The sequence below is a fragment of the Aulostomus chinensis genome, chromosome 14, assembly GCF_037954235.1.
Source record: "Aulostomus chinensis isolate RoL2024-O1b breed Wild chromosome 14, RoL_Achi_v1.0, whole genome shotgun sequence".
Taxonomy (NCBI): Eukaryota; Metazoa; Chordata; class Actinopteri; order Syngnathiformes; family Aulostomidae; genus Aulostomus; species Aulostomus chinensis.
This window is the reverse complement of record NC_141333.1, coordinates 20,006,934-20,032,636: the sequence shown is the minus strand read 5'-3', so window position 1 is coordinate 20,032,636 and position 25,703 is coordinate 20,006,934. Positions and strand designations below refer to the sequence as shown.

The following is a 25,703-nucleotide window of genomic DNA, read 5'->3' as shown; positions in this document are numbered from 1 at the left end:
GGATGTGGTGGAATGGGAGGTTTACATGCCGACGTAGCAGACAAATCAGCAGCAACTGTTTGATGGTATCATGTCAAGATGGACAACAATCTATCGAGGTATGTTTCTAGCACCTCGCTGATTCTATGACTCAAAGAATTAAGGCCCAACCTGGGGGTCCAACCTGGAACATGCAAGGTGTAATTAATGAAGTGTCTGGTGGGTGTAGCTTATGGGAAAGTCCTTAGTCCATAGTAACATTGCAATTCAAATTATTAATCCTGCTCTGAATATGACGGTGTTTCACAAAACATGAATCACAATTTCTATCATGGCATCTATAAAGCTGTAACGTAAAAAAGATTTGAAGTATGTGTGCACAATTTCACTTATTTAAATGGTCAAACAATAAGCAGATAAAGGCAACACATAAACTCAAACAACTTTCCTAAAGTTAATGCCCTTTTCTCCTGCTCTAGGAGCATATTCAATTATTTAACAGAGTTTCCTGGAAGTAAATTCCTAGTACCTAATATAATTCCACTCATATTCATCACTCCAGCAAATGAAAATATTCAAATTTAACAAAGCAAAAGAAAAACAGAATTGGGAGTGCTGTTAGGAACAAGCTTAGATTTTGTTTATCCTCCGAAAATACATTTACGTAATAAACAAGGGTACTTTGTATATCTGACACAAAGTAAAAAGAAAAACAGGAAAATGAAAGAAGCACCCTGCAAATTATTATTGATAAACCTATGAATTTGTATGAGAAGAATGAAGAAGCAAGTCATTACTGCATTGCTTTGTATAGAGTCAGAGAATGTTGCAGAAATCGATCTTGTTCCATACACACGAGTAGATCTTTCAGCATGACTCGAGTCACTCTTTGAACATTCAGCTTTGGCAGCAGAGAAACCTGACACACACAAAATGAAGATGAACACCAAAAACCAACCCCAAAATAAAGATGACAATGCATAAAAGGAAATGTACGCAATAGTCATTTCTCCTCCATATTTCCTCTCATCAACTTCTGGATTGACAGTGTAGATATATATTTACCATATATAATTGTGTATCAGGGGTGGGCAACCCTGTGCCACGGAGGGCCGTGTGTATGCAGGTTTTCCCTCCAACCAAACACTTTAACAGGCGATTCCACTGATTAACACACCTTCAGCCACAGAAGAGTGTTAATCGGTGGAATCGCCTGTTAAAGTGTTTGGTTGGAGGGAAAACCTGCATACACACGGCCCTCCGCGGCACAGGGTTGCCCACCCCTGGTGTACCTGATTACCATTTCAATTTGAATTGGTGCACAGAACACTGCTTTAAGTAGGCATAGATTGACAAACAATCCTGGAATTGAAAGTTATCTCTATTAGATCTGTGATGTGATAGGCGACTGACTAAAGTTTCACCTATTTAAACAGCTGCACGTCTGTCCGTCCTGGGTGAGGGGTCCCTCCTCTGTTGCTCACCCTGAGGTTTCTCAGATTTGTCCCTGTTAAAAGAGTTTTCTATGGAGTTTTTCCTCAGTCGATGTGAGGGTCTGAGGGCAGAGGATGTTGTTATGATGCCATGAAGCCTGGAGACAAACTGTTTGTGGAAACGGGCTCTACAAATAAAATTGCTTTGCCTTGCCTTGCCTTTGGCTGGGAGATGGTTAAGGCTCAGTAATGGCAGATCTGGCTCTGTTAGAGGACTGTAATGCGCCCATCAGGTGAGAGGGTTCTTCAGGACCACCAAGAGATTTATTCCAAGAGAGTAATGAGTGGCTCATGAATTGTTTTCGTCTCCCTAGGCATCTCCTCCAGGAGTTATGCCAAAACCTAGAACCCCAATTAAGGAGAGAAACCCCGCGGTGCAACACCATACCTGTGCCAGTGCAGGTGATATCCACCTTGGGGTTTTTCGCCACCGGGTCTTTTGGCTGGAGATCGGTGATAGGTCTAGAATAACCCAGCTGTCACTCAGCCAAAATATGCCAGCAGTTTTGAGGGCGATCAATTCCCTCTCTGCTGAGTATATACAATTCCCGTACCATGATGCACATAAAATTCCCTTTCAATCACAGTTTGCTGAGATTTCCAAATGTGATTGGAGCGATTGATTGGACCCATATGCATCTGACACCACCATCTGTGAATGATTACATGTACATTAACTGCAAAAATTACCACTCAGTTAATGTGCAAGTAATCAGTGATGCCAGAGTGAGTATTCTGAACATGGTAGCCCGGTGGCCCGGAGGCATGCAGGACTCGTTCATTTTTCATAACGGCAGAGTGGGTACTTGATTACAAGAGGGCGCACTGCATGGTTGGAGTCATCTTACCGGTGAGTTATCTCATTGGTGACTTACACACACAATTAGTATTTTAATTGTTGGACACATAGCTCTAACAATTCCATGTGATTCATTCAGGTTGGACCATTTCTTCTTGACCTTATTGCAAATGAAACCGTTTTTATTCTAAGTGGGTAAAACTAAGTTGTATCAAATGTGTAATTAAGGCATGTGCTGGTTTGTATGCTCATTTGATAAATGAAGGCCAGTGTGTGCACTTAACAGATGTCTCATATTTAAACCGACAGCCTCCAGGGCCACCACTTAAACACACAGAGACTTCAAGACTCGGTGAACTAAACTAACAGGCTAAATGTGAGGAGTTCTAGGGTTCCTGTTTGTTTAAGTTAGGACTTGATTTTAACTCCAAGGATTCTGGAGGGAGGGACTGGAATTTAAAGCAAGTCAATCAATATGACAAAACTGTCTTCAATCAGAACCAAATCTAAAATTCCCAGAACTGGAATATGATAATATGTATTATTGCAAATGATCTGCTACTTATATCTCCTTCTGACAGGCAAGGCAAGGCAATTTTATTTGTAGAGCCCGTTTCCACAAACAGTTTGTCTCAAAGGGCTTCACATGGCATCGTAACAACGTCCTCTACCCTCAGACCCTCACGTCGACTGAGGAGAAACTCCATAGAAAACCCTTTTCACAGGGAAAAAGACAGGACGTGTCTACATGAACACATCAGCCATCTATGCAACAGTGAGTTTTTGTTTTTAATATAAGTCAGCATTCATGATTTCTCAAGTTAAAGATCATCATCCACCAGTCACCTGCAGATTAAAGATGCCGCTTCCATATTTATATTTCATTAGATTTATTAATTATTCTTCACTGTGAACTGTGCAGCTTCCTCTTGTTGTTGCCTTGTTTCTGACATGCTGCTGCTTTGTTCAGCTTGAGATGATGCTAAACTCCATCATGAAAAGCTGCAGCATGCCATTACAGGACAATGTTCTTATTTATGCATTATTTGTATACAAAATGGAACTTATTAACGTGTAGAAACTGAAGAAACTTTGAAAAAAAATAGGAAAGTCCTCCCAAGTCTAAAGCAAGCGATCTGAATATACTTCATGACAAATTTCTAGCGTTTAGTGCAAGCAGACCGACAAGCTCAGAGTTCGGCTGACTCTGGTTAAGACGCAGTAGTATCAACACATTAGTCTGTTTGCACCATTGTTTTTGCTTTTGTCTGCTGGCCTCGAACTATGAAGCACCTAAATCAGTCGCATTAGGCTGCAGGAAAGCAGAGCAGAAAACCCCACTTTTAAAATATGCTGTTTTTCATTAACAAACCCCTGTAAAGCCGACGCACCCACCTGGCTTGCAGTTTGTGTCAGAGGTCTTTTGCGAGGCCCAATGGCAGCCAAAGCAGTGATGTTGGCCTCTCTTTGCTGCAGCTGAGCTTTTTCTATTTGTTGCAGCTAAAAAAACAAACAAACCAGAAGATGTAAACCATGACGTGGGGAGAAAGTGTTACAATACTAAAACCCCTTTGAGTTCTTTTCCCCCACCACACGGTAGTTGGGTTTCACATCGTTAAGTGAAACTCTTACAACCAATAATGTACTCCCTTTGCATCAAGTTAGGCGGAATCCTTCAGTGTGTGAGATCATTTCAAGAGGGGATATTAGGGAGCTGGATTATTTAGAGAGCCTCTCATAGTGGTAGATAAAGGACATAAATGACTTTAATGAGCATGCCTGCTAGCAAAACAAAAGCAATAATATATTTTCTATATATACTATTTTTTTTAGATTGTATTGTATGTATAGTGCCGCTTTAAGATGTCTTTGTTGTATTTGCTCTCAAGAAAAACAAAGCAAAACACTGACCTACTGTCGTGATGAGCTAAAAAAAATCTGAGTGTCTATTTCCACAACATTAATTTGACCCAGACTGTCTTTTCTCAAACTGGGGAAACTGATGTTGACTGTTATCCTCAACAGTGCAGAGGAAATGCGCAGTTGCTATTAATTTTCCATAATAACGAGTAGCCAAAACTACCAAGACCACTATTTTGAATAAAACAGAATGACATTCATATAATTACTGGGCAAACAACATGTATTCTGTCTCCTGAACCATAAATCGGTAGTTTAGCTACAACAGGCACAAAATGTATTCAAGTTGCATTTCACTGAAGGTATTCCTCATTGGATTACCTTCAAAGAAGCTTACAATAAAATCTAGTCTGATTAACACCACACCTACTCAGGCTTTGCAAAGTGCATGCAGTGTACCGCCTGGAAAGTGCAATGGTTGAGTGTGTGCGGGGGTGCCAGCAGTAGGGTATGTAAATGAACACATTTTCTGCTGTGGAGAAACCTCTGGGCAAGACAGCAGCATTAGATGGAAAACAAGCCATGTGAAGTGTTACCACCTTCTTAAACAGCCACACTGCCTTTCATCTCCTTTACATTTTTTTAATACATTTTTTTATTAATTTTGCATAAAAAAACAAACAGACAGAACACATATCCAAAAATAGATAAATAAAAATAAAAGACAAGAAAAATAAATAACTAAAAATGAAGATAAAAATTAAAAAATATAAACAAGGAGCAAAATAGGGGTGGGCGAAATAGGAAAAAAAATCATCTCACGACATGCATCAAAATCCAAGCCCGTGAAGACATCAGAGGGTTACCGCTTACTGAAATAAGATTCACTCTTTGTCAAAACATTAAAAAAAAATCAAGTGTGAGAGCAGAGGAGGATTAACAGAATTGTAGTGTGTAAAAGCTTTATAACTGGGAATACGTTGGTCAAAAGGGACACATAATACATCATTTTGTATTGTTGTTTTTGTAGGAATCCAGTGGTGTGTTTTGTGAAGCTGTGTGAGTTGTAGCGTAGAAGTGAGAAGTGTTTGTTTGAGAGTGTGTACCATGAGAGGACATGGCCTCCCCATTGGTTTCCATTGTCAGCGTAAAATGTGTCTCCCCGACTTTGAGGGCTTGTAAAATGGACACCAAATGAGTTATTAAAAAGTTTTTAAAGATTTTTGAAGAGCAGAGTTGTGTGATTAATGTGTGTAAGTTTGGAAGCAATACCATTAATGCCATAGGAGGAGATAGATTTTGTTTGGGGAGTAAAAAAAGTCCTAATTTTGACAGTTTCATCCAATTTGTGGACACTGTGTTGTAGATAGGTGAGGGGTCAGAGTGTATGAATTGTTCGTCTTCATGAGACGTGTCCAACGGTGTTGGTCCCATGTCTGTGGGACATTCGTGGGAGGAGTTATAGTGCTTGAAATTATCTTTAAATTATCTTTTAGTTGTGTGGGTCCGTAGGTGGCGCTATTGACTTTTGTGGTGTTATTTTTTTAAATTAATGAATGTGGCACCAGACCAGACAAGTGTGGCAAATTTCAGCGATTTTCATGCATGTTCAGGGGGTGAAATTACGTTATGCGCATTATGCGCATATAGCGCGCACTCATTGAGAGCAAGAACAGTATAATACCAGGTTTTGAATGGGTGTGTATGTGAAAACCGGCTCTGGGCCGTCTGGCCGAGCTGCCTCGTGGGTGTTGGGGGGGGCTGGGACACTGTTTAGTGTGTGTTTTTAGTGTTTTTAGTGCTGCTAATGTGTTGCTCTGCCGAGCAAACATAATAGGGTCTTCGCCTGAAGTACCTTCAGGCTCAGGCCCTAAAAATAAAAATTCAACGTTACAAATGTACTGAATGGGCACAGACATGGGTGATGAACACCCCAACGCCCCGAAAAAGAAAATCACATAAGTTCACTGCAATGCAGCCTCCAAAAGCAGGAAAAAACAACACTTGTGCTTCATCGTGACATCACGACATCCAAAATGCAACATCTAGCTATCTAGTAGTTTAAGGCATGACCAGAGACAATGACTTAAAGTGCCTATTTCTGTCTCACATTTGAGGCACATGGGTGAGAGTGTAGGCTTGACATGGTGCCTGCGGTTGGACGATACATGCATTCTGTGTATGATCCTAAGTTGTAGTGCTTTTACCCAATAGCAGACAGAAATTGATTTGGCATGTTTCCAGATATCGTTCTATTTCTCGTCAGTGGTTGTGACAGATAGCTCTCTCTCCCATGTGCTCTTAAGTCCTTGCAGTTTAACAGGGGAAGAAGAATACAGCGCTTTATAAAACAAACTTACAGACAACTTTCCAGTAGATTGAAATAAAATTTTCTCCTCAGGAGATACCTCAAAATGAGTCATTAAAGTTGTGCTATGCATTATATAGTGTCTTATCTGAAAATAAAGAAAAAGATCTTGCCTCTTGATACCATATACCATCCTAATTTGTTCAAATGACATTAGTGTGTTGTTCAGAAATAGGTCCTTTAGTCTGCCTCTGTTATTCCACTGTCTAAAGCCAGTACCAGATGAACCAGGCTGAAAATCAGGATTATTGACAATCGGAGTAAAAATGGAGGTTAGTTTAGACCTTCCCTCTAGTCGACACACTAATCGCCAGGCCCTAAATGTATTCACTATAACAGGATTCTCACAACTAGATTCAACAATATTTAATTTCTTAATAAACAGCAGGTCCCTCAGCAGATATTTTGCAAGGGAGCTTTCAGTACCCAGCCAGGTAGAATTAGGATAGCCTATCACCCGGTCATAGACACATCTCATATGTGCACTTAACTGATACTTTCTGATCTCTGGTAAGTCCAGACCTCCCACAGAGCTTGGTTGCTGCAATGTAGCCATCTTAAGGTTTGGTCTGCGTTTGCTCCATATAAAAGCACTCAGCCAGCTGTTTATATCTTTTATCACCTTGTTTGAGAATATAACAGGAATCATTTGGATTGGGTATAATAATCGAGGTAAAATGTTCACCTTGATTCAGGATATTCGACCTAGCCAGGAGACAGGTAAATGATTCCATCTGTCCAGATCCAACCTCACTTTCTCGAACAAGGGGATCAAATTTGCTTCATACATTTGTTTAAATTTAGGGGTTATAAAAATACCTAAATATACTAGACCTGTCGGGGACCACTTAAATGGGAAAGAAGGCAGTGTAGCAGGTATCTTATTAAGGTGCCCGAGCGGCATGGCTTCAGGTTTGGTAAGATTAATTTTATAACCAGAAAACCTGCAAAAAAGATTAACAATATCGAGTGAAACAGGTATTGGTGTTTCTAAATTGGAGATAAATAATAAAACGTCATCTGCATATAAACTTATTTTATGATGCTGGTTACCAAGTTGTAAACCCTGTATAGAGGGGGCCATCCTCATGGCTTCTGCCAAAGGCTCTACAATGATGGCAAACAGTAGAGGCCATAATGAGCAGCCTTGTCTTGTCCCCCTGTGGGGGATTAAAAATGATCTTATCTTCGCCCACTGGACAAAATGGCTGCCTGAGGATTGTCATACAGGACTTTGACCCATCTAATAAAATGAACACCTAAACCATATTTGTTTAAAACATAAAATAAATAACCCCACTCCACCCGGTCAAAGGCTTTCTCAGCATCTAGAGAAAGCACTAGTCCGTAAGTTTTTCTATGCTGGAAATCCTGAATGATGTTGAGAAAGCACATGAACTACGCCCCTTTATAAATCCTGTTTGATCCTCTTTTATAATTTTAGGCAGGATATCTTCAAGTCGAGTGTCAAAAATTTTTGAGAGCATTTTGTGGTCAACGTTAAGAAGGGCAATCGGCCTGTATGATGAGCAGTATTCAGGGCATTTCCCTTTTTTCAGAATGAGTGAGATATTCGCTTCTCTCTAAGTCTGTGGTAATACATTACACAAAAATGAGTGGTTAAACACATTCAATAATGGATCTATTAACAGGCCACAAAATTCTTTATAATATTCACCTCTAAACCCGTCTGGTCCTGGGGATTTTTCATTCTGTAAATTTCTTACAGTATTCAATACTTCCTCCTTAGAAATAGGGGCATTGAGAGCAGTCTGTGGCTCTACTGATATAGTAGGCAGATTGAGCGGGGCAAAGAACGTTTCCATCAGTTCAAATACATCATCTGTCTGTTCAGACGTATATAGCCCGCTGTAAACTGCCTTAAAGGTGTTATTTATGAGTCTGTTGTCATATATTCGATTATCCTGCTCATCACAAATAACTGAAATAGATTGTGACTCTGCCCTTTTTTTAGTAAGATGCGCCAAATATTTTCCAGGTTTGTCCCCATGTTCATAGAGTCTTTGGTTAGTAAACCTAAGTTTAGTCTCCTCATTTTGAGTAGAAAGATTATCCAAGGTTGATCTGACTGCAGATATTTCTTGCAGTACGGTGGACGATGGGGAATCTACATAAACTCTCTCCTTCGCTTGAAGTTCAGCCATTCATGTGTTTTGCTTCTGAAGCTTTTGGCGCCTTCTATTGGCTGAAAGGGAGATAATAATCCCTCTGGCATAAACCTTAGTAGTTTCCCATAGTAGGGAGGGGTCATCTGTTGACTGGCAGTTGATAGAAAGGAAGGATTTCAACTCTGTATTAAAAAAGGATACAAAGGTGTGGTCCTTTAAAATAGTTGTATTTAATCTCCAATATTTCACTCTGTTTCCTGTACCTTTAAACGAAAGATCCATAGCCACACCGGCACGGTCCGATATGATAATACTTCCTATCTGGCAGAATAGAACTGACTGTAGGGAAGATGCGGGAAGAAAAAAATAATCAATTCTAGTGTGACACACATGTGGGGCAGAAAAGAAAGTATATTCCTTATCTGTGGGGTGAATCATTCTCCATACATCCACGGATCTTAATTCTCCACATACAGAGTTAAGTAATTTAGCTTGAGGAGAATATCCTTGTGAGGGAATCTGTCAATAAGTGGGTTCATTATACAATTAAAGTCTCCACCCACTATCGCAGTATCTGAGTGCATCTGAGAAAAATCAAAGAACACTTTGGATATCAAATCTGTTGGATGGGCTGGTGGATGGTAAACATTCAATAAAGATACAACTGAGCCTTGTAGAGAACCCCTGATCATGACATATCGGCCATTTTGATCTTTAACACGCTCTGAAATCACAAAAGGGAGATTCCGTCGAACAAGAATAGCCACTCCTCTACTTCTAGAGGTGTATGAGGAGAAAAACACCTGACCAAACACCCCCTGCTGTAACTTAAAATGTCCTAAATCATCTAAATGGGTTTCTTGTAAATGTGCAATGTCAATCTGTTCTTTTTAAAAAGGTAAGTATTTTCCGTCTTTTAATCGGATTATGAATCCATCTTATATTCCATGTACATAAACGCAACTTGTTACTTGCCATATTAACTCAATATAAACATTTTAGTGAGAATATGAGCCTTAAACTTTATATCATAACATGTATGGTCACTGAGCTGAGAAAAACAATACATAAAAATTGTTAGAAATAAAAGAAATAACACAAACACGGTAGGGGGATTGTCTCTGCTATTTACCCTGCAGGGGGTTTCAAACCTCCTCTCTACAGAGGGTGTAAACCTTGAAAGTCTTTCCATGCGAGCCTCATTTCTAACAAAAAGAAGGTCTAATAATGAAAAAATGGTGAGGCTGCACTCTTCACTCTTTACTTTACTCTCAAACATAGAAACAAAAACTCCAGCTTGCTCCCGGTGGCCATTGCTCCTCGCAATGATAAAAATAGGAAAAGGATTTTTTTTTTTGTCTTTATTTTATCTATCAAAATGCAAAATCAGACCATAAACGGGTTTGTTACTCACTCAGCGTGTGCTATTTACTGTATTATTATACTATGTTATTATATGATATTTTCCTTTTATCTCCTTAACATTTAACCATTCTTTGCTGGCAAAACCCCCCCCCCCAAAAACCCTCACTACTGCATTTCAAAATGAACAATTACCATGAAGTATAGAACAGATTAAAATAGTTTGCAAACAACACTTCTCGGGCCCACCCCTGGGAAAAAAATTAAATATCCACAACTTTTTCCCATCTGTAGACCGTATTTTTTTTTAATTGCAAATTTATGTAATTGTAAAAAACAGTCATTGAAGAATACAATAAGAAATGCTCAGACCATGCATCATTTATCAAAATATTCCCAACAAATATGCCAAGGTCATTGTGACGTGTGAATACAAATTGATGCGGTAAACAAAATCCATACTTGTAATCCTCGTGCTTCTGACTACAAAAACCTGAACATCTGACACAGAAAGACCCTCTTTGGAGGGCAGACAAGTGCCATGCAACTTTACCTGCAGAACCTTAATGAGGATTTTGGTTTCATGCCCAATTACTTTGGGTTTGTAAAATCCCACCACTCAGATTCTTACACCCTGTCCTGCCTTACATGTCTCACTGCAAACTCATGTTCCTACTTTGCAGCAAGTCCGAGATTTAAACCAGGTGAGTAGATGTACACAAGACAACAACAGCAGACATCGTCAGGCCTGTTGGGCTTGTCTAAACTTCAAAAAGAAGCTGAAAAAGGGACCCCGATCTTGAATATCCATATGGCCTTTTCCCAACAACACAGAAACTTTGTTCAAAACTCTGTCAAGACATTTCTGAAATGCAAGCAAGAGGCATCCTACTGCCCAGGACATGTAAACCTGAGGAATGAGAGAACTACATGGACAATTCTGATGTTCAGCTAAAAGAGATTGAGAGCCATGATAAATGTACTGAATCAAATCTGTTTGATTAAACATTGTCTATTCGAATTTTTCACACTATTATTCCCTATACTCTATGAAAGTAAATTAAAATTCATTTTATACGTGAGGTGGTATTTTGTTAACAAAACAAATCAGTATTACTTCAAAAAAGTGAAGACCATACATATTTATTTCAACTGTAGAAGGTATTCTATCTGGTAAATGTTATTTTTTTTTAAATAGCAATGCTGTTTACAGTTTGTAGCTTGAATATTCTGAACTAGTCTTCTAAAATTGTACATGTCTGTGGGGTTTTTTCATGAGGAGATTGTTTATCTCTGATGGAAAAGTGTAACAGTCTGGAGGCTTATCAAAAATGTCCAAAAAATATCCTTTCCCGTATTTCATAATACAAAAAGCCAGTCAGTGACACTCGGCATGTAAGAGGGATGAGTTTACCACTAACACAGCAATTTACAAACCTCATAATTTCGGAAATGATCACATGCTAGGTCTTCCAAGAAATGTGAAATGTTAATAGTCCTTTTTTATTTTCTAGCTACACTTATTTTTTGCATTCATTTTGTTTTTAATAATGATCCATGGCACTTGTCCCATAATTGATGTCTTGATCACAGGCTCAATACCAGAATAACAAATCAGGGTAACTATGTGTGAGAGGGATGCTCTGAAATGAACTTTCAGTCTTACATTGCCTGTTTAAATAAGCAACAGAGTCCAAGAACAATCTTCAACAAACTCCAGACTGAAGCAGAACAGAGTACAGCCGCTGCCACAATACTGATGTGTTTTGGGATCTGTCTTTTAGATGGTGGCTGGTGGTTTACATCAGCTGGTAATAATCTCTGGTGTGTTGCCCTCTCTGAGAGAGCTTGAAGAGTTTAGGGGTAAGACTGTCCAGAAAGTTAGCAGAAAAGAAGGAACAGACTCTGTACAAGGTTGACACTCTGAAGCACTTACATGTAAAATAGCAACAAAGGCTCAGTCTGCTAATAATGTGAGGGAGGCAGTAACCTTTTCAGTGCCAAAGAATCTTAATAAAGCTCTTTTGTATTGACGGATACTGTTTATTTCTTTGTTTTTGTGGTTTATTCCACCTGTTGTGCCAAGTTAACATCAAAACCATGATTAAAAAAAAATAATTCTTTTCAAGTCTTTCAACATCGACATTGGCCATTGTCATCTGTAAATGCCATCTTTAGCAATGGACTAACACTAATCACTAGGAAAATATCGGCCTTGTGAGTTATCAATGCCTCCCTAATTTTTTTAAGTCTGTGTCAGTCTTTGTCAGGTATCAAATCAAAACACTTCTGAAAACCATTTAGTCCATTTTAGTTGATTCACTTGGTTATTAACTTCACACATATCAAAAACGCTTGAATGTACCAAACTGAAAACATGAATGAGTGACTGGTGAAGAAAGTGAACCAAAACGAGCCAACATAAAAGGGTCTTCGCCTGAAGTACAGGCTCAGGCCCTAATAAGTATTTGTACTCAGAAGCTAAGAGATCACCAAAGTTAGAGTGAAAACTCACCTCTTTGGCTCGTTGCTTGAGCAGTTGATACTGTGGGTCCTCAGTGTGTGAGCGACGCTGTGAAACAGAATCAGACAGATTTAGCATAATGCTACTGGGCATTCTATGGTATTTTCATATTTGATTACATCTAAAAAAGGTCAACACAAGAGGGTGTAATTTGTACGAATTTAAAATTACAAGTCAACGAAATTGTTGGTACCCATCCGTTAAAGAAAGAAAAACCCACAATGATAACAAAAATAACTTGAAACTGAAGAAGTAGTAATAACTAAAAGAATACTGAAAATGAACAAATGAAAATCAGACATTTTTAATTGCGGTTCAACATAATCATTAAAAAAAAACAAAAAAACGAATGAAACTGGCCTGGACAAAAATTCAATATTTTATTGCACAACCCTGTGAGGCAATGACTGTAATCAAGCAATTTTTGCAACACCTCACGAGACTTCTGGACCCGCTGGCAGGTATTTTGGCCCCCTCCTTGTGAGAAAACCAGCTATCTGAGGTTGGAAGGCTAGACTGCATGTTTCAGCTCCTTCCACAGATCTTCAATAAGATTTAGATCAGGGCTTTTAGAAGGCCACTTCAGAATAGTCCGATGTTTTGCTCTTGGCCGTTCTAGGGTGTTTTTAGCTGTGTCTCTCCTGTTGGAAAACCCATGACACTGAGACCAAGCTTTCTGACACTAGGCAGCACATTTTTTTTCTTAACATTTCATTGTATCCTGCACAGATTCAAGACACTCTGTACCAGATGCAGCAAAGCAGTCATGAAGCAAAGCAAAGCACATCAGAGCCTTCTCTGTGTTCCACAGTCGGTACGGTGTTTTTTCCGTTGTACGCTTGATTTTTGTTTCTGTGAACAAAGAGCTGATGTGACTTGACGTAACCTAAACCCTAACCCAAGAAGTTTCAGTTGTGTCTCATCAGTACCAAGGCCATTCTCTAAAAAACATTGTGGTTTGTCAATATACATTTTGGGTAATTCCAGTCTCGCTTTTTAATGATTTGCTTTCAACGGTGGTGTCCTCCTTGATTGTTTTCTCAAGATTCATAGATTTTAAACCAAACTGCAGTTTCACCTTGCCAGGGACAGATTTCTTGTCTATACTAGCAAGGTAGCTAGTGATAATGTCTTCCCTTTAGTGGTCCCTCTGGTTTGAGTCTTTGAAAGTGACACAGCATCAAAGCCTTGAGCTCTTGACTGATTGCTCTGACACTGTTATACACAGCTATCAGGCTCCCCTCCTGTGGAACCGTCTCCCAGTTTCGGTCCGGGATGCAGACACCCTCTCGACATTGTGAGATGGTGAACCTGGCCATTATTCACACTTCCACTGGCTATCATGATGTGTATTCTGTTATTGTTATCCAGATTTTCAAATCTTGGAAGTAGGTTTGTGGTGAGAATTTTTGTTGTGATTTGGTGCTATACAAATAAAATTGACCTGTCTTGGCACATAGAAGTACATGATGGCTGTCCACAGGAGAGAGTAGGGGACTGATCCAAAGGTATTAGCTAGGTCCAGGAAGAAGATGCGTTGGCCCTTTTCCTTCCCTTTTTGCAGACTGGATCTGGTTCCATATCATATCTCTTGTTTTAAGCATCAAGAAAAGCTTAATATACCAGTTTTGTTATATTTAGCTATAGCAAATATGTACCAACATATCAATCATGTTATTGCTCTTTAGGTAACAATGCTAAAAATGATCTTCCCCTCAACATTGAGGAAATGGATTTGTCAGAAATGCTTTGTGTTTGAAGTATGCTCTTTGGGGATTACCACTCCTCCAGCTCTACGCCATGCCCTTGGCATGTTTTCCATTATCCATACCACCATCATTTGCTTCATTTGCCCATCATTGGGCAAAAGAGTCTGCCTTTACAAAATGTAACATGGTTCAGAAATTTTGAGGGCAGCAAATGTGCCTCTGGTTGAGTGTTCGAGAATCATGGGTGTGTACACTTTGGAGACATCTATAGTACGACTGATCCTGCACGCCCAGCACTGCCGTGGTCCTCACACAAATAAATCAACCATGGCTTGGGAAAGTTATCTACAGGCTAAACCACTGCCTCCCTAGACATATCAAGCTCTTGGACGTCATAGGCCTGCTGAGCGCCCAAAAAAGGAGATTCAAGAATTAAAAAAACAAAACAAAACAAAACTACTCCTTTAAGATGTGCAGCATTGCACCTCTAATACTGGAATCCCTGGCCACTGATCGCCACACCTTCAGGAGGAAGCCACAGAGAAGAGAATACAACGATACTCTAATGTGTTGCAGGTCCCATCTTTTTCTTCCTGTGCCGTATAACCCTGTCTCTCATGTAGACAAGTATGCAGACACACATTGGCCTGCACGGCCACATGGTAATGCACACCCTATTACATTTGATTTACGTTTAATTTCAGACAGCGTCAGTTGTCAGTCTAGCTTACCCTTGCCAAACGCAACAGTCTCTCTCGCTCTTCTTCATCTGTCCTCTTCTTCTTGAAACTCTCCACTTCTTCCAAGAAATGAAACTGAGAACGCACATCGCTCACCCTGGTGTGCCACAAGTCCATCTGTTGTGTAGCAGATTGTAACAAAAAAATAACATTGCATCAGCAACATTGCTTATTCAAGCATCTTTCCACTCAGTGTCAATATCAGCTCAATACTGTGATTTTTGGCGACTAGTTCACTAAAGCTAGACTCGATTGTGAATGTAATGTCTTCAAGTTCATTACATAAATATCTTGTCATTAGTCACCAACAATTGCAAGAAAAAAAACATTTGAGTATTTAGTTGTATTTTGGAGAAGACATACCATCCTATTTTTAGTATTTGAATTTGCCAACAAGATTGATAACACTTAAAATAGCATTACTTACACTTGATTCACATAAACCCTTAACCCCCACAAGTTAGTGGTATATTCCCCTTGGTTTCTACAGTTTCATGTGTAGATGTTCCTGGTGACTTCTGGTACTGAAGCAGTTTTACTCTGCAAAGGAGGAATCTGATAAACTCCTCCTATCGCCATCTGTGTTTAATTTTATTAGGAATGGTGTTGGTTCATTGATGAAGCTACCGGACTAAGGACAGGAGTGGATAGGAAGAGAGAACAGGGAAAGGATAGGGAAGATGGGGGGGGGGGACGACGACACACACAAAAACAACAATAGCACAAAAAAAACAACAGCAACAACAATAACAACAGAAAAAAAGAAAAACATTGGTTGCAGAATTTCCAGTGCAAATTTACCGTTTGGTTTAATATAATTTAAAATAAATGTCTGAGTGTGTAATTATGAATCAGTTGTGCACCACGTGTGTATGTATGTGTGTATATGTGTATGCTACGGTTTGTCATTGGATGCTGTGGGTAGCTGACTGTAGCTGATGTGGGGGACCAGAACAACACACCCCCAGTCCAGGATAGCAGGCAGCGCAGGACCAAGCCACCAGGGCACCCAGAAACCCCCAGAACAAAGGGAGCAAACCCCCTGCCAAAATTGTTAACAGGTGTACAAAGCCAAATCGCATGCAGATAGCAGTCTGGTGAGCCAGTCGCACAGTTACTACTAATACTGCTAAAATACTAAAATACTGCTGATCAATCTGAATTTGCATGGGAGAATTAGACATTCCTCTTTAAATCTGTGACAAATGAATAGCAATAACTTCACCACTCAATTACAGACTTGAACCTGTCTCTCAGACATATGAAAATAATAACTGCATTCAGGTTTTTCTTCTTTTTTTTTTTCTTCTGGTGTAGCTTATTGGATCGTGTTAAACAACCGGTTGACTTGTTGGTTAATAAAAAAAAACAAAACAACAACTGGTTGACGCCTCTCCACCACCAAGTGGTGGGAAGTTGCATTGCCCTTGCGGCCCACAGGTGAAGAACTGAAAGTTTTTTGCAGCCCACGAGTTGGCGCTCGCGGCCGCCCTATGGTTAAGAATCACTGCTCTGGATGTTTTATCCCTCTATCGACCCATGCAGCAAAATGTATTGATCTTTTATTTTGGAGAATGTCAGGATTGTTCCAGATAGGTGTGAGCCTGCAAGGGGTGTTCGAGAGCCCATTGCTTTTGAGAAATTCCCACCAGGCTATGAGGGTGTTGCTGATGCTAATGTACTTAAGGCAGCTGTGATGCTTGATAACAGGGCTGATAAAAGGGAGATCAGAGATTTGGATTTCTTTGCGGAATGTTTGTTCAATATCGCGCAATGCTTGGTCTAATGAGTTTGGCTTTAACCATTTTAGTATGTATTGTAATCTATTGGCCAAGTCGTAATTATAAAAATTTAGTAGTTCCAAGCCACCATGGTCTTTACTCCTTTGTAAAGTCTTTAAGCTTATTCGTGGTGGCTTAGCTCTCCAGAGAAATTTTGAGATGTTAGGGTCAAGTGTTTTGAACCAAGTCCGGGGAGGTTGGAACCATCGAGAAAACATAGTTGATTTTTGGCAAGATCATCATTTTCACTGTTGCTATTCTTCCCATAAGTGATATGGGTAGTGTGCGCCACCGGGTGAGGTCGTCCTCTATTTCTTTAATGAGGGCAGTACGATTTAGACGTGTCAAGTCAGACAGTTTAGCAGAGATGTTGATGCCCAGGTATTTAATGTTTCCTGGCCGTAGTGGTGTGGCGAGCGTACTCTGGAAACCTGAGTTGATGGGAAGAACAGTTGACTTGCTCCAATTCATAGAGTAGTCAGAAATGGTTGAGAATTTGTCAATGAGTGCTATCGTTTCAGGGAGAGATGATTGTGCATTTTGTAGGAAAAGTAATACATCATCAGCATAAAGGCTTATCTTATGGTTCACATTTGTAGTATCAATTCCCTTGATGTTTTTGTTTTGCCGGACTGCAGCTGCGAGTGGCTCTATGAATATAGCAAAAAGGGAAGGGGAAAGTGGACATCCCTGTCTGGTTCCTCTTTGGAGAGAGAAGCTTGGAGAAGTTTGATAATTTGTTCTAACACAAGCACTGGGAGAGCGGTAAAATGTTTTGATCCAGCTCACAAAGTTATCTCCCAACCCAAACTTTTGTAATGTGGTGAGGAGAAAATTCCAATTTACCCTGTCGAATGCTTTTTCTGCATCTAGGGAGACAATTATGGCATCCTCGCTCTGATTGTTACAGTCGTCTATCAGGTTGATAAGTCTACGTGTGTTGTTGGAAGAGTGCCGTCCTTTAATAAACCCGGTCTGGTCAGGATGTATTATGTGAGGTGTTACCAGGGGTGAAAGTGGTTTAAAAGTCTTGCTGGAACTGTTCGCGCGCGTGTTTAAAAAAAAACAAAAACAAAAACAAAAACGCACACGCCGACGAAATTTTACGGTTCTTAATCGGTTTTGAGTGATTTTTATTACACTTTTTGGGTGTCTATTCCCCACACAACTGCAGCCCCCATAGCCCCACCCTTCCAGCGCTACCCCTGGAAATGCTTTGAAAACTGCTTTTTACAGTAATTGCCCACTACAGTGCTAACAACAGGGAACAGGCAGACATGAAAAAACAGATCATCAGTATCACTCAATGATTTATTTAGCAAAATATCAGTTTACACTTTACAGTGAGTGACAACACAAAACGTGGAAAATTTCAACAACAATTACTAATTTGATTTGGCCCTCTGTTTTGTTTTCTTTCTCTTTTTTTTGTTCCGTGAAAGCAGAACGCGTGTGGTTTTAACCAATCAAAACTAACAATGCTGGTAACGTGACCCACGTGTCCGTCTGTCAGCCAACCAGAAACGCCTCGCATGTGGAGATGCGCTCATGGGCACAACTCCATGTCAAGGTGGTTTCACACTGAAGTCCATTCATTGTGTATGTGGGCGCTGTGACATCACATGAGTGCAAACCAAGCCCAGCAAATGGGTAGCGCTGCGCATGCTTGCGCCCCACCCCGCGCAGCGCGCCGCGTCTGCCACGTTCAGTGTGAAACCGCCTTCAGACGTCGTTTTCTTTATTTAATATGGGATTTTGACAGCTCCCTTCTCCTCCTTTTTTTAACGGAACTCCGTTCCGGCCGTTGATATTTTACCGGAACTGCGGTAAAATACTACTGAACTCTACCGGCTCACTCACTCAAGCCTTCTAGCTAGCGCCTTGCAAATAATTTTAATATCTGCATTTATAAGTGATATTGGACGATAGCTTGATGGAAGTGCTGGGTCTATGTCCGGTTTAAGGAGAAGGCTAATAATCGCACGGTTCATGTCGGGTGGCACTTGTGATATTCAATTAAATACCTACAGAAGAACTCAAGGTAAAGTATACCGTATTTTCCGCACTATAAGGCGCTCCTAAAAGCCTTCAATTTTCTCAAAAACCGACAGTGCGCCTTATAATCCGATGCGGCTTACATATGGATCAATATTGGTTAATTATGGCTACCGTAGTCGGGGGCGTCGCCGAAGTAACAGCGGTAAAAACGGTAAAGGGGAATTCCAGTCCTACACCTCTTGTGTGTGTATAAAGACCCCAAAAGGGCTCCTTTCAAGAGACACGCTTACGACGCAGAGTTCAAACTCAAGGCTGTCAGTCAGCACCTACCGGTACGTACGGTACCGTATTGTGAATGAACCGACTTGTTTTGGGAGTGAACGGGGTTGTCAGAACGTTGGTTTGTATTCTATGAATAAAGTTTGACTGACTGACTTATCTGACTGTTTTGTTGACATTCCCTTTAGAGCAGCTCCATCTAGTGGATGCATAACGCAACCCCAGCCACTACAGTAGTTTATATTCTATGCGCCTTACAAGGCGCTGCGCCCTATATATGAAAACAGTTTTAAAATAGGCCATTCATTGAAGGTGCGCCTTATAGCGCGGAAAATAGAGTAGTTTTAATTGGAAGGCATCCTGTATTCAATACCTGGGAGTGAGTTTGCCTAAAGATATGTCACAATTATTCAATGCTAACTATAATTATATTAGCAAGAAAATATATGATGACCTTGATGGGTGGAGCCTGCTGCCTCTTGATTTTGGTAGCAGAATTAGATCAATAAAAATGAATACCCTCCCTAGATTATTAGGGCCTGTGGCTGAAGGTACTTCAGGCGAAGACCCTATTATGTTTATATCTCTTTTTATAACTGCCAGTGGAAATCCCTCTGAAACAATTTAGAGAGTGGAACAAACATATTTCATGATTCATCTGGAATAAAGAGAGACCAAGAGTTAAATTTTCCACCCTTCAGCTTTCGGAGGAGAGGGGCGGCAAGGCCCTCCCATCTTTAAGGGATTACTATTTAGCAGCCCAACTGAGCTCCCTAGTATATTGGTGTAATCCTTCTTACGTACAGTAGCTAAATGGAAAACCATGTTGTTATCATTAACAGATACACCAATACAATCACTGCTTGGTTGTGTGGGACTGGAGAAAAAAAATATTACAAACAGAGAGCCAATGGGTGAACTGCTCATTGAAGGTATGGGGGGAGGTGATTAAAAAATCTGAACTCCAAAAACAGATAAAACTACTTAGATGGCCAGCATATGACCCAGAATTCACGCCTGCACTACTAGATCATAGATATAAACAATGGACCTATGGTGTTACTGCTGTATGCAAAATTGTTAAAAATGGGAGCTTAAAAGCTTTAACAATTTATGTCAAACGTATGGACTGGGCGGGCAAGATCTTTACAGGTACTTACAGTTCCATGATTATTTCTGTAAAAAGCTGATAGAGCCTCCAGCAATTATTCCTATATTTATAGATGCATACAACTCTGGGAATAATAAAGGACTTTTAAGTAAGTTATACCACAGCATCATCTCATTGAAGAAGGATTCTACAGACTATGTGAAACACCGATGGGAAAAAGAGTTGAATATTGTGATAACAGAGGATGTATGGCTGAACGCCTGGGAAACGCAGTCATACTCCACCAATTCCTTGACTTGGACAGACTTCTGCTGGAAAAGCTTAATTGGGTTTTTTTTGGTTTTTGTTTTACTCCAAAGCAAAAGTCCAAACAGACTGCTACACAATTGGCCTGCTAGAGAGAATGTGGAGAGACCTTTCCTGATCATGCCCATGTTTTTTGGTCTTGCCCCGTCATCCAGTCTTTCTGGAGGGAGGTGGCAAAAATTATTCCAAAAGGTTCTATGTTTTAATATAAATGTATCATTTACAACTCTCTATCTTGGGAATATGCCAGATGGGTTGAGTCAGGCTGATGAATACCTTCTCAGGGTCTTGCTGGCTGCAAGTAAAAAGGCCATCACGAAATGCTGGCTCCAGAAAGATGCCCCCACTACAGATTCTTTTGTTAATATTGTACAACAACTATATGTACTACAGCAAATAACTTACTCAATCAGACTTCAAAAAGATCTAGGTGAAAAACGGTGGCAGAAATGGCACGCCTATCTGGCCGATGAGTGAGACTGTATGTTGGTATTGGGTATGATACTTTGTCTTTTGGATTTATTTATCACAGCCAGACCCTGAATATAGGTAGTTGTTTAGTGTTGCCTTTTTTTGGGGGTTTGTTTGTTTCTTTCTTTTTTACCTTATGAAAATGACTTACAAAGAGTTTAAAAAAACTACAAATACCACATTGTATGTCTCAGCAATGTGTGCCTCTTACAGTGACCTTAACATTTTAAGTCTAAAATCTTGAGTTTATCCTTTGTACTACACCAGACGAAATTCCCTGTGTTGATTCAACATTGTAGCTTTTAGCATAGAAAAAACTGATACACTCATATACTTGACTTAGCGCCCTTCTAGCTAAAGCTGCTAGTTAGGGCCTGAGCCTGAAGGTACTTCAGGCAAAGACCCTATTATGTTTGCTTGTTACAGCTATTTTTTTCCTTGTGTTTTTTTTTCCCTTCGGCAAACATGTTTGCCTTGCTGCAAATTAAATCCTAACAATGCCCTTGTATGTTTAAGGAGTTCTCAAGTTTGTCCATGAAAATAGATATTTGTCCCGCTACGTTTGCTAATTTTTTGAGTAATTTTTCATGTGGAACTTGCCATTAGTTGTGCTAGGTCTGCTATGTCAGTTTAAGAGTTGAACTTCAGCATGTGTAAGTGTGTCCTGAATGACTGAGCGCAGGACTGCTGAACTTTAAGATCCATGTATGTGCAGGACTATGTTTAAAATGCCTGACAGTTTTATGGCACTTGTCTAAAGCCCTACCTCACCTGCTTTTGCAAAAACACTATTACCTTTCTATATAATGTGCACTGCAAAACCTACACCAAACAGGAAATGGATGCTCTGTTGTTCACTCTTCAAGCCTTTTGGTAAACATCTGCACTTGATGGAAGAACTTGAGGTCAAATTCATGATTAATTTCCATTAAGGAGTAACACATGAGAGATTCCATATACAGGCATTAAGGTGGTCCTAGCAGTAATTAAAATATATTAAATATTTCCTCAAAAAGATGTCTAGCACATATTGAAAAAGTGAATCAATGGTATTATGTGCTGAAGCTACTTTGTTCAGTGTTTGAAAAATTGAGACACTGGAGGAGATTTTATTTGGAAATTAATATTGGATTTGTTTGTTAATTTAATGGTTTGTGCATGAAGCAAAGACAATAGGAGGGACACTGATGTGCTCTGAATCATATGTTCATAATTTTGAAGTATTGAGTGTTTTCCGCACATTATTTTTTTTGGTTCCAGCTGAAGGTGGAAGCCAAATGATTCAGTCCAACTACTGTTTGTTAAGGGTTAAATTACTATACCTTCAGAGCCATCTTGCGGTGTTCTGCCATCGTCGTGAGCTTCTCCAGCAGCCCACGGAGATACTTCTGAGTAGCATGAGAAACGAGAGCAACCACCTCTGAGCCTACATCGGGCACTCCCTGTGCCTGTCCTAATAGAGGATACATAAACACCCAACAAATACAGACAAATTGAGGAATAAATGTGGAAACATAAGACAATACAGAAGCTTTTATAAAAAAAAAGAGAGAGAGAGAGAGGTCACTGAATGGGTTATGACTGTGAAAATGATGAGAATGATAAGCCCATCACTATCTCCAAAGCTAAACACAACTGAGCACCTACGAAGATTTTGGTCCAACATATTAAGTCATTTGGAAGAATAGTGGTCATCCCTAGAAAGTTGATTTATGTAAATGGTTATTTTTGAAGGCTGGATTTATACTGAGGGGTAATGGGATGAACGAAATATTAGAGACCATCCAACCACCTTCAAACACTTATCCAAAATTGGGTCATGGGGTTAGCATCTCCAGCAGGGAACCCCAGACTTCCCAAAACAGCCAGAAATGTCGTGCCTCCACCTAATCCTTCGTCTGACCTGTGGCCTCCTCCAAGTTGGATGAGCCTGGAACCCCTCCCAATGGAAGCGTCCAGGTGGCATCCTAAACTGATGCTGAAACCACTTCAACTGGGTCCTTTCGAAACAAAGGAGCAGAGACTCTACTCTGAGACCCTCACGGATGACTGAACTTCCCCCCTTATCCCTGAGGGAGACACCAGCCAGCCTTCTGAGGAAAGCCATTTCTGCTGCTAGTATTTTATAACAACAGACACACTAAATATTTGTGTAGTTAGATATCAATAAAAGCCAGTATAATTCCAATGTCACCACAATGTGGTGAATCAAACCAGGAGGTTAGTTAGTGGTATATTCCCATTGGTTTCTACAGGTTCAAGTGTAAACAGTTAGCATTAGCTGAAATTGGTTATCCAGTAGTTTACATAGCACTACTCTTTACTACTCTTTACACTTGAAACTGTAGAAACCAATGGGAATATACCACTAACTAAAAATGACACTAAAATTATGATTTAATTTAACCCAGATTGAGTTGTGCTCTTCATGACAGGTAAACAGATGCACTGTTCCATGAAGTCAAAATGTTTAATGCAATCAATATCCTCTCCCTCTCAATGGCTGCAGTACCTGTGTGAAGGATACGGCTGAGCAGCAGGCTGGGAGAAAGAAACGGCAAATCCTGGCATGACTGCAACACAGTGCCAACCATGCTGGTTAGGATCTGTGCATTCTCTTCCTTCAGGTTCACTCCCGCCATTGAGGCTACATCATTAATGTCATCATCTTCTCTGATGAAATAATAACAACAACAACAACAACAACAACAGACAGACTCATTGGGATTTGAATTTGTGGCAGCAGGATAAGAAGTTTGACAAAATAAGGATAATTCGTTACTGTTGAACACAAACGTCCAACTTAAAATAAGAGGCAAAAGTAATATACTCTCAGCATTACTTACCTGTAAGATCCTGAACTGCCCTTGAATGGAAAATTAGTAGACCATAATGGTTCGTGTGAAAATTGCTGCTTCATGGAAAGAGTTCCTATAAATTAAACACATAAAGATTACTAATTAGTGTGGCATTTTATTCAGCAAAGTAGTGTCAGCAATTGTTAATGTGGATTTAATGCCTCATGTTCTTTTTAAAAAAAATTACATTAACTTTAAACTAAGAAATTCAAATATGATCAAACTATGCAACAAGGCCTGTCACCACCCGGTGGAGTATAGCTACTTCTTTTTGAGCTTGTGAACATAAATTCTCTGTGCTACGAACAGTAAACGACTGGATAACCAATTTCAGCTAATGCTAACTGTCGCCATCCTTCAGCATGAGCCAATGGATTCAGCTGCTAGCTGCCTTCATGCAGGGAGTGGGGGGATGTCAGCACTTGTCTGTGTATGTGCAGGAATAAGATAGCAGGCAAGAACAGACACCAGGTCTGCTCCATGTGCCTCAGGCTGGAACGCACGCCTATAACGCTATCGATAACCCCAGCTCACTCAGGCTCATGCAATCACTGCACCAGGTTCATGGTGAAGAGAAGGTGGTGGAGCTTGACGCCGTTTTGCCTGGCATGTGTTCTACAAAAGCTGATTATAAAAGGTACATTTTCTGATGCACAAATCTGTCTTTGTTTTCTTTTGGCTGCATTCACTATGCAATTCATGTTGGGACTTCTGGCCTGGCTCGATCAGCTCTGTACAAATTGCTGGCCATCACTCAAAAATATACTTCTGCGTATTCCTCACAAAATGGTGCTCAAGACACTTCTGGGACGTGCCGTGGCATTTTGGATGGAAACTGAAGCATTGACTCGAGCGGTTGAGATCAGCACATTTATGCAACACAGCCATGCTTGGAGTAAACTGCAATGAAACTGAGCTTCTGTGAATTTGCAGGGGGGAATATTTCATTATGGAACATCTCACTCATGCTACTCAGAGAACCCAGGCTTCCCAAGTACCCCAAAGTCAAGCTTTCAACCCCAACCAGTCAGCAAAAACACTACAAATACCACACTGCATGTCTCAGTGATGTGTGACCTCCACATCTGACCTCCAAAATCTTGAGTTCATCCTTTGTACTACATCAGACAAAATTCCCCCCAGGGGTTACTGAAATATTGTATTATGTTTGTTAAACATTATTTAAATAAATTTAACGTGGTAAAAAACGGAGGTACTCATATATTACACTTTGTGCCCCTTAGCTAAAGCTGCTAGTTACAGCTGTTTGTTTCTTGGTGGGGTTTTTTTCTCAGCAAACATGTTGGCCTCGCTGCAAATTAAATCCTGACTATGCCCTTTTATAGGAATTCTCACGTTTGTCCATGAAAATAGATATTTGGCCTTCTATTTTTGCTTATTTTTTTGTGATTTTTTTATGTGGAAATTGCCATTCCTTGTTACACTAATAGATCGAAATTCGCTAAAAACACAAAAATTACAGTTTCAATATGACAATATAAAAAAGCCACACAGGATAGGTTGTGCTATTCTCCAGAGCCCTGTTTTTAAAAGAATATTTGCTTATATTTTGGCAAATTGTTTTTAGACATTAACATCTGTGATGGAACCAAGACCTGGATTTTCTTATCATAGAACCCAATGCAGTCAAGTCACAGACAGTAAGAGTGCTTGGTGGATAATTCATGTAAAGGGAGATTTCAAAACTTTTACCCGTGAAGTATTTTCCTGGCTGGGAAACAGTGTGTCTGGCTGTTGAAGTGGGTCTACTGTTCTTGGATATATATGATCTAGATTCGGATGACATTGTCAACTTAGATCTCAGAGTCACCCCTTTCGGCTGCTGGAGCACCTGTATTTGAATGGGCAAGCATTCAGTTATCATTCAGTTTCCTTGTACATCAAAATCACACAAATCCAACACATTTCTATGTGA

The 25,703-nt window shown here is 40.0% G+C and overlaps 1 protein-coding gene across 8 annotated transcripts in view; it reads right to left on the bottom strand.

Annotated features, from left to right (window-relative positions):
- The window catches only part of LOC147250081 (transcription initiation factor TFIID subunit 4-like), a 33,212-nt gene that overhangs the window by 2,556 nt on the left and 4,953 nt on the right, over positions 1-25,703 (bottom strand). For 6 of the 8 annotated variants that reach the window (XM_086224993.1, XM_086224996.1, XM_086224994.1 and 3 more), the window contains 7 exons: positions 25,481-25,619; positions 23,756-23,840; positions 23,422-23,582; positions 22,232-22,362; positions 14,955-15,080; positions 12,506-12,562; positions 3,667-3,771 (listed from right to left, as the gene is read on the bottom strand). In XM_086224993.1, the coding sequence (XP_086081119.1) occupies positions 3,667-3,771; positions 12,506-12,562; positions 14,955-15,080; positions 22,232-22,362; positions 23,422-23,582; positions 23,756-23,840; positions 25,481-25,619 (804 nt within the window). Of the gene's footprint in view, positions 1-359; positions 899-3,666; positions 3,772-11,234; positions 11,860-12,505; positions 12,563-14,954; positions 15,081-22,231; positions 22,363-23,421; positions 23,583-23,755; positions 23,841-25,480; positions 25,620-25,703 lie in introns of those variants that run through there. The other 2 variants (XM_086224995.1, XM_086224999.1) reach the window with 2 other exon arrangements.